Source organism: Dipteris shenzhenensis, chromosome 3 (assembly GCF_047967505.1).
Source record: "Dipteris shenzhenensis isolate YYH24624 ecotype China chromosome 3, Dip_SZ_1.0, whole genome shotgun sequence".
Taxonomy (NCBI): Eukaryota; Viridiplantae; Streptophyta; class Polypodiopsida; order Gleicheniales; family Dipteridaceae; genus Dipteris; species Dipteris shenzhenensis.
In genome coordinates this window covers 45,315,664-45,325,384 of record NC_141598.1, presented here as the reverse complement: position 1 = coordinate 45,325,384, position 9,721 = coordinate 45,315,664, and the positions used below count along the sequence as shown (strand labels likewise).

Sequence of the window (9,721 nt, the reverse complement as noted above, 5' to 3'; positions counted from 1 at the left end):
CGTACGGCTCAGTGCCAGATTTTGCCGTCGTCGTCGCCATCCATTTCAACCGCCTCCTCCTCTTACTCCTCCGTGATCTTCCCACCCACAATTGCCCCATTGACAACCACATCCATAATCTGAACAACTAGATTGTCTTCAACCCCAACATTAGTTCGACTCAATTCCAAGACCTCCGCCTCTACCTTCGCGTCCACAATCTCCATGGGCATCACCTCCGCACTTACAAGGATATGCATGCCACACATTTTCGAAACTATCGCGCATACCTCACTCACCTCACGTCATGATAGCTAGGCCGCTATGCCATCCTATAGTTCGTCCTCACCACCAACCTCCTCCAAGGCGGCTGACGGATCAACAACAAGAAAGGGTGCATGTTAACATCCACAGAGTACAACCACCGAATGCAGGGTAATCAATGATTAAAGGTGACCAGGCCGAATGATCTACTTCAATGGACAAGCTCAAGGGAGTTTGATCCCCAAATACCTCAAGGTCAGTGATTACAAGCAATGTGCACACGAAAGAAGTATAGCTCAAACTCAGGGAGTTTGATCCCCATGTACCCAAAGTCCAAGGATTTAAGGATTCCAGGCACAGGTTGTGTGCTCCAGCTACCACCAGGAACAAGGAGATGCACACTTCAGGTCCACGTCCACGGAAGTACAAGGAGCGCAAGCAACGTGCACTTTTCAGCTCCACATCCACGGAAATAGCCATGCCAAGGAAAATAGCCATGAAAGGAGTACAACTCAAACTCAGGGAGTTTAATCCCCAAATATCCCGAGACAGGTGCACGGAAAGTAAGTAAACATCCTAAGAGGTCTACTTGAAGCTGGCATAGAGCATCATGGGGAAAACAACTCATGAGCTGGCATGGTGATTGTTTCATGCATTCTTGCATAACAACATCAAAGTCATAGCTTGATGGAGGGCAAATCATAGCCATTTGATTAACCCTTTTCCAAACTCCAAAGAAAATAGAAAGATCCATCCCTTTCGCTAGCAGACCTCCCAACCATTTTCTAAATGTGGAATAGTGATGTGGTGGCCTCTTTGTGCCTTTGACACTTGAAAGTGTCCTCCTATAGATTGATCTTGTAGTGTTAGATCCTTCACTTTTCAGATCCTTGACTTTAAGGATGAAGTAGTTTCAAACCTTTGCTTTAAGGGTGAAGAAGTTTCAAACCTTTGCTTTAAGGAGGCACTTCTATGAAGAATCTTCCAAGTCACTGGGTGTTGAATCTCAAAATCTATGGGTTTGTTGGTGTGTATACCTTACCCGAAATCTTAGGAGGGTGGAAGAATTTCTCAATTTCAGCAATGTTGACTTTGAAAGTGGATAAGCGAAAGGTGAATAAAAGGAAAATGGATAAGAGAGACTTGATAAGAGAAAGTTGAATAAAAGAAAATGTTTTCAAGTTCAAACTTGTGAGGCTTGTCGTGAGTGAAGCCAAATGGCTTGTGTCGTTTTCTGTTAGGGTTGTGATGTCCTGTCCTCATCAGGATGTAGAATTTTGCTGTTGCTTCACCGACAGATCCTTCGCTTGTCGGCAGCAATCTCCAATGGCTATGGCACGCCACAATTCTCGCCATGGATCTCTCCTCTTATAGCCTTTTTCCCATAGAATTCGCCTGTTTCTCCGGTCAGCTCCAAGCTTCTCGCTTCATCCCAGCTCTTCCCTCGCTTCTTTCCTCATCCCATCGGAACTTTTTCCTTCACAGATCCAGCACTTTGCTTCGCCCATGAACATGCCGCTCAAAATTGGGTTGCATCATTCACGCAGTGCACACAATCTTATCTGGAAATCTCTTCTGCATTCAGATGCCGCCCTTCCATTACATGCCTCTCCTAGTCCCCTCCTTAAAATTGTGTCAGTGCCGCTGCTCGAAGATGAAAAGACGGCCAGGGGTTTAGGATCGCCGAAGATGCTTGGCTTAGCGTTGGCCGGTTGTGCGGTAGGAGCAGGGTTATTGGCCTTTCAAGCAGACAATTATGTTTTAAAAGACGCACATTGCGAAGGAGCATCGTTGGCAGTTCAAAATCAGTTGCCGTCTACTGGGTTGGATTCGCCACCGCAGTTTTTAAAAACGGTTCGGCATTTCTCAGGTTCGAAAGCATGCAAGTGCATTTCTTGGCAACCACTTTATCTTTCCCACTTTGGTCTGAAATCCTCTAATATCGAATATTGCATGGGCCACTCACCGCAATGATGCAATATCTCAATGTTTGTTGCCGATGATTTCTGACAATTTAAGAAGACATGTAAGAAATAATAGCGCAATGCTTGCACGAATGCAACGGAGAACGACGTTGGGATTATAGAGATGGCGAGAGTTTAAGAGAGAGAGAGAGAGAGAGAGAGAGAGATGGATTAACAAGGCCTCGCGGGCCTATGAGACAAAGTACAATCACAGGTGACTCATACAAGCCGCTATGGGCTGACGCAAGGGGATAGCTAAGATTCCTGCAGAGTATTAAGGAAACTAAAAAAAAATCAAGCTCAGAATCAATACATATGGAGACTCAGATACTCAAAAGGCGTATCTAGGTGCCATGGTAGCTCTCTTGTGAGATGCGCTGTTTTGCTGGAGAATCCTGAGCACACTACTGCTGACCGAGTTTTTATGACGGTCCCAATTATTTTGTTTTATGTGTTCTAAGGACGACATGCTCAAAATGCAAGTCAAGATGAGACAGTATAGGAAAGAGATGTATTGAACCAGCCCGTTTTGAACGTCTTCGCTTAATTGTGGGCAAGCTGTTAGATGGCGAACAAAGGGTGGTGAATTCAAGATCCATGTATGGCGTTGTTTGAATGATTGACCGGTTAAGGAATATTGGATGCTTATGGTGGGAGCACAAAGAGAGTTAGAGTAATAGTTGAAAATGTATGTGTCACAGGCCTATGAGACAAGATACAATAATAGAAGTAACTCATGCAAGCCACTTTGGGCCGAGGCGGGGCTTGAGGCAAGGATACACTAGCTAGGACTCAAAACTGAGAGATCCTAAGAGAGACCAGGTGGTGTGATCAACTATGAACTATGATCCTAGTGCCATGGTAGTCCTTTGGTGGATATGAAGATATCTCATCTCTGTCTTTGCTGGGTTGTCAATCGCTGTGGTGGGGACGTGGTCTCCATGATCTCTGTATTCATGAGTGACACCTCGGCTTTGACCTCCATGGTCTCTGTATTTGATAGGCACATCAAGAGTGACACCTCGGCTTTGACGTCCCCTTTGAGTAGGGTCGCGATAGGTAGGACCTACTATCCTGCTCTAATCAACCTTTGCCCTATGCGGTGTCCTTGTATCTGCTTCAGAACTCCATGTCGTCTCTTCCCACTAATCCACTTTGTCCTCATATCAGCTAACTTCTACTCCTCCACTCCATTGTGTTGTGGGGTTGACTTGAGAGAGAGAAAGAAAGAAAGATGTATTAACGTTTGTGGGAGGCCTCACATTCCTATGGGACAATGTGCACAAAAAGAAAACTTATACAAGCCTCAATGGGCAGGGCCCTTGCTGTATACTAATCTATACCGATCTAATGAGCTCAAGAGCTCAAGCAAAGTAAAAAACAAATACAGACAGGAGGAAACTAAGACTTGGGACTCAGAAAGCAGCACCGTGGTGGCTCTCCAAAGAGCTGTGAAGATATCTCGGATCTGCGTCTGTCGAGCTATCTCACGCTATGGCGGGGGGGCGTGGTGTCCTTGATCTTTGAACCCACTAAGCTATGTCCAGAGTGACCCCTCCTCTCTATCAGTCTCCCCTGAGGAAAGCTGTCAGCCGAACCTGAAGCTCACATGTGGTCTTTGCGTCCCTCTCTTGGTGGCACCGTGTCGGCTTTCTCTGCTGACACAAGCTGCTCTCTTATCAGTTAGCTCTTGCTCCTCTATTCTGCTGTGTCTTGGAGTATGCTCAAATGCATAGAAGTCTATGACGCGTCATTGTGCTCGGTCAACCTCTGTCTCCTATGGCTTGGTTGCCTCCTGCTACTCTCTGATATGTCATAATAGTGTCTCCCTATGTTGGTGCATCTTCATCAGATAGAGCCCAATGTAGACATGATCATGGAAGTGGAAGTCGTGAGAGTGGATCGAAGCCAATCCCCTCTAGGGAAAGACATTGATAGCGTCCCTAGATCTCATGGTAGGCTCGGCAGGCACAAAGGAAATGCTTCTTTATCTCAACCAACCCCTAATGTGCATAATATGTAGATCCGCTGCTCTCTGGGTATACCTGCAGCTCTCCCCACTTCAATCCTCATCTAATGGGACGAAACCCGCATCTATTCAATGGTGATTTTCAGGCCGTGTGAAACTCCCCTGTCCTCAAGACATTGGGGTCTGATGATGAATCCCTCCTCTGATACTCAGGAAGTGGTCGTGATAGAACAGGATTGTGGTGGGGAGCTCCTGGTCCCCCCTCCTACCCCCCCTCCTAATTCTGAGATGTGGAGGAGATCTAACCGTATGATATGGTTGATCTCATCTCGTGGGATCGACTTAGGTGGTGCGTCCATGTTGTATTGAAAGGGGGGAAGCCTGTCCATTTGGATGCCGTGCATGGCTAACCATGTGGATATATGTGCATACCATGTGTCAGCTCCGCCCTCTACTAGTCATTTGATGACTCTAGGGCCAACCTCGGTAGTCTTCAGTGAGTAAGTCCCAAACTCCGTGGATGAATACCATGTGTGCATACCATGTGTCAGCTCTGCCCTCTGCTAGTCGTTTGGATGTCTCTAGGGCCAGCCTCGGTAGTCTCCAGTGAGTAACTCCCAAACTCGGTGGATGAATGTCATTGTCTGAAAGATTGTGTCAACCTGGAGAGGTGTCATGGCAAACTCTGACCATACTATCTCATGTGGGACTGAGGGCTTACTTCGAATCATCCTAGATCCCATAGTCACCTGTAGCTGCTCAAATCTCCTCCACTCTATCATTGGGAGATCACTCCCCCAGAAGGGTGCTGCATACATGGCAGTCGGCTACATGAAAGTGTCGAAGAGCCAACCCTTCGTCGGTGGAAATGTGCCTGGAAGCATTGGGGCCAAAGCACTCTGCCCTTGAGAAAGAAAGAAAGAAAGTTCTTCGGTCTATGAGACTATGAAAAAACTTGATACAAATCCTACTAGAGGGGTGGAGCTACTAACCGAGCATCCACACCCATACAAAAAATAGAAACTGTATCATACATAGTCATATCAAACAATAGTAGTAATCATCTACAACAAAACCATCCTCCACTACCGTCGTAAGATAGAACAAAGTGTGCTCCAGGACAATGTGGCACCTCCCCTCGTCAAGAGTGAGGGAGTAATAGCTTGAAATCAGATATGGAGTGCTGGCTGTCCCTAGTGGGTGTAGTCCTACGCTGTACCCTGGTCATAACTTTGCGTCTAACAAGGGTGACCGTCACACCTATTGGTTTGGCTCCCACTCTAAATATGGAGGGAATGTCCCCAAGTGTAATCTGTGCATCAACCCTATGTCTGAGCTGTCGTGTCACTAGCGTCATGGAGGAGGACAATGCTAACCATGGTAGTCTGTTGCGGCTAGAGGTATGATCTCCATATGCCCTGACTCGATATAAGTAGGTAATGACCAAGAAAGCTGCATCAAGCTGCAATGGTGAAGATCCAAACTCAGCCTGAATGATCTGGTGAGGGACACTCCGAATCATCCGTGATAGCATAAGCACATGTAGCCGCTCTATACAAGCCCATTCCGTAACTTATAGGTTTGCCCCCCAACAAGGGCTGCCGTACATCCCTGCGGGTCGAACCAAGGAGTCGAATAGAAGACATTTGGTCTGTAGGTCCTGGAAATGTGAACGGAAGCACTGTCTCTCCAACGTGGCTAACGAGGCATACCCTCTGCTTAGGTGCATTGCCGGTCTCATGGTGAAAATGGGTCCAGAAAAGATAACCCCTAGGTATGTATATGATGGAACAATCTCTACTAGTGACCCGTCAAAGGTAAAACTCTCCCGATGCATCACGACCTGAGATGTATTGAAGATCATAACCTTGGTTTTACCAAGGTTGACCTTCAAATCATGCAACTCACAAAAAGATTGTAGTGCATTGAGATGTCTTTGGAGCCCCTTTGCTAAGGACGATAGAAATACCACATCCTCTGCATACAACAATATCTGAATCAGAGTGTTAGCAAGAGAGCATCCTGTCTCCCCTAATGTCTGCATGACCTTGCGTGAGACTCTCATAAAGTGCGATAACTGCCCAAACGACCTCCTGATCATAACCCAAGTTCTGCAAGCGTTTGATGAGGCGGGCCCTGGGAATGGTGTGAAAGGCTTTGCGAAAATCCACAAAGCAACAATAAACCCTCTGTCTCTATGCTCTCGCCTCCTCAATGATACATCTGAGCATGAGAATGTGATCCATGGTCCCATGATCATGTCGGAACCTAGCCTGTCCATATGCTCTAAGCCCTCGCATATCTGCAAATCGGCTGACCTCAAAATCAAGCACGGATGCATAGATCTTGGACATGAGTCATGACATGCCCAATCATAATGGTCATGTAGTTCCTTGGGTTCATGGGATCCCCTGCCTTGTGGATAGTGCCCCCTCCATGAGGGAAGCATGTAAAACCACCCGAGGATGGCCATCTGTCAAGACCATTATAATTAACGAGGTCGTGCATCCTGCACCGAGACCAAGCAAAAGCAATGCTTGACCATAAGATGTGACTGGGGCTCGCCCATCTGCTGAGACTCACAACAAGCTTGCATCCGAGAGAGAGAGAGAGAGAGAGAGAGCATTGTTGGTTCCGTACTCGTATGGTTGGCTGAACCATATGCGTATGAAATAATTATTCCGTACACGTATAGTATGACTAATCATAGTTGGCTTTTTTGAGGAGGAAAAATTTGGTTCCCAGACCTTTAGCTTCTTGTCTTTAAATTTAATACAGGTTTGATTTTGAAGTTTTAAGTTGAAAGTTTTGTAGCTCTGTGTCAATTAAATGTGTACAACATATATTTTCCTGTTTTTTTTTAAAAAAAATAAAGGTCACGTATGACTCAGTCCAGGGGCTGATCCATACTCCAATCATACTTCCGTACCGGTATACCGTATGCGTATGGAAAAAACTATGAGAGAGAGAGAGAGAGAGAGGAAAAAACTATGAGAGAGAGAGAGAGAGAGAGAGAGAGAATCTGTCCCAAAAACCCTTTTAGAACAACCAGCTAAACAGCTGGGGGACCACCTAAGGGAAGTTTTGGGACACAGTCCTCGGGCTAGCACACAAGCTAGCTAGGCAAATATCATCTCATCCTGTGTGTGTGTTGTAGATCCTTTCACATGGATTGCATCCTTCACAAGTGATGAATGCCTCTTCATGCATACACCCTCTTAAGAGAGACTTAAAATTGCTCTCTCCCCCCCCCCCCCTTCCCTAAGGGGCTAGATTTTGCAAGTGCATGTGCGCACATATAGCGAGTCCATGTTCTTTAAGGAGGTTTGTTAAAGAAACGGTTAGCTTCGAGTAATCCCTCATTGACTTCTTAAGAAAGACCATGAATCATAGAAATGCTCAACTTTTCCTTTTATCTGAGGAACAAGCTAATCTATAACCTTTTGTGATTAATGCTCCTGCCCTTTCGGGAAATCTTGTGTCCAAGGTATGTAATTTCTTTACAAAAGAACTCATGCTTAGACTCCTTTGCACTTAGTTTCTCAGGGCTTAATATGTCCATTACCACACAGAGATTACACGCGCGCCCCCCCCCCTCTTTGTAAGACTAGAATACATATTTAATTGTGCAAATTCAGATTTTGTTGTTCTAAATCTGAAATTCTACCTACAACAGTATGAGAGTTGCAATCTAAGGCCACATACATGGATCCAACTACTTTATGTGGATTTTTTTTAAATGGGTTGGTGGAAAAACATAAACTTCAAGTTAACAGTAGCAAAAAACTCAAGGATGCAATTCGATATGGAAAGATCTATGATGATACTATGGCCAAAGGGGCTTCTTCACAAATACCTCATTCAACTACAAGGACCGAGCAAAAGAACTTTAGACGAAAGAGACCATTCCATCCCACTAGGTCTATACAGATTGAAGCGTCGAGTTCATCACAGACTTCTAGTGAAGCGACTGCAAAGCGCATTAAGAAAGAGAAGCAAACCCTTCAGTTTGGGAAGGAGGTAGCTACTTCATATGTGGACAAAAAGGACACATGTGGATGCATTGTCCACGATTAAAGACTAAGTCAAAAGGTGCTATTAAAGCAAAAGAACGACGAAAGTTGGAGGATATGCATAAATTATAAGAACCCAATTAAGGTTACGATCAAGAATCGATTTGATAGGCTGCAAGCCCGGCATGCTCATCGAGAGTACGAGTGTGTACCACCACAAACTTTCCTAGATAATCTCAATCATTTGCTGAAATGTCGCAAGAGCATTTGTTACAAAAGGGAGTACAAGGAACTCGTAATGGCCCTATCTAGTTGGAATCTTGTCTTAAAGACTTCTTCCTTAGTTATGTTTATCTGGTGATAGCAAGTATGAAGGTCAATCTTTGTAAGCTAGGCAACTACTTGCAGCCTATCAAATCGATTCTCGATCGTAACCTTAATTGGGTTCTTATAATTTATGCATATCCTCCATAACTAAGGAAGAAGAGCTCCTTGTACTCCCTTTTGTAAAAAATGCTCTTGCGACATTTCAGCAAATGATTGAGATTATCTAGGAAAGTTTGTGGTGGTACACACTTGTACTCTCGATGAGCATGCCGGGCTATATATATACACACACACGCATCAAACTATAGGTGAGTAGTGAACTTAGAGGTGGGGTTATACTCATCCTTAGGTTGAAGGAATTCTCCCTTAAATACTTGTTCAAACTTTGACCAAATCTTCTCTTTCAACTTTTGCCACCTAGTCAAAGCCTTTTATTTCGAGCTATTTGAATCTTGAGAATCCTAAGTGCATCAGAGAAAGGATGGAATCAGAAGTGTACCTGCTATCAGTTCAACCATGTCTTCTCACCTGCAAAAGCCTCCGGTGTAAAGGATGGTGGCTCGGCTGCACTCCTTGCTGCCAAGCTCGTAACTGCGGCTTGCAACACTGCAATGATTTGCGTTTGTGCTTTGAGGCACGGCTCTTGGGTCATGAACATGTCCTTGAACTCCTTTGGCTGCCTTTGGTATGTTTTCAGTTCAGTGTGTTACTTCTTGGTGACAAGATTACCCTCACCAAAATGCATGTCATCTCCCTCTTCATCACAAAGCTCCTAATGGGGAGGCATGCTTGCGGTAGTTGCTGCAGCTTCTTCACCAAGCATGTGACTCACTTCAGCCATTGAGTATGAAGAGGAGTGCTGAGGTAGGGAAGGGAGGGAAGAACTGCGAGTAGGTGAGCGGAGAGGAGAATGTAGGAGCTGGAATGACAAAGAAACAAAGCGTCTAGAGAGATGGAATTAGGCAAAACTGATGTAGAGCTGATTCACACTGATTGTGGGATATCTGGGAGCCTATGGACTGCTAAATAGAAGGGAGTGGGCCGCCCAAAATCTGGGTACTTTGCTCTAGAAAAGCCATCATTGGAAAAGTAATATTAAAGCAGGAAAAACCACCTCTTTTTTGGAAGGCCTTCCCAAAAAAGCAAGCTTCTCTGCCTTCTAGTTTGCATGGGTTTCCCAAAGCAATCAGCCAGGGAATAACAGC

General features: G+C 45.2%; 1 protein-coding gene across 3 annotated transcripts in view; it reads left to right on the top strand.

The window, feature by feature from the left end:
- The first annotated feature begins 1,192 nt into the window (after window positions 1-1,192).
- LOC147903875 (calcium uptake protein, mitochondrial-like) overlaps window positions 1,193-9,721 on the top strand; it is a 54,602-nt gene continuing 46,073 nt past the window's right edge. For 2 of the 3 annotated variants that reach the window (XM_087401833.1, XM_087401825.1), the window contains exon 1: window positions 1,401-2,113. In XM_087401833.1, the coding sequence (XP_087257959.1) occupies window positions 1,750-2,113 (364 nt within the window). In that variant the 5' untranslated portion in view covers window positions 1,401-1,749. Of the gene's footprint in view, window positions 1,271-1,400; window positions 2,114-9,721 lie in introns of those variants that run through there. The other variant, XM_087401842.1, reaches the window with a different exon arrangement.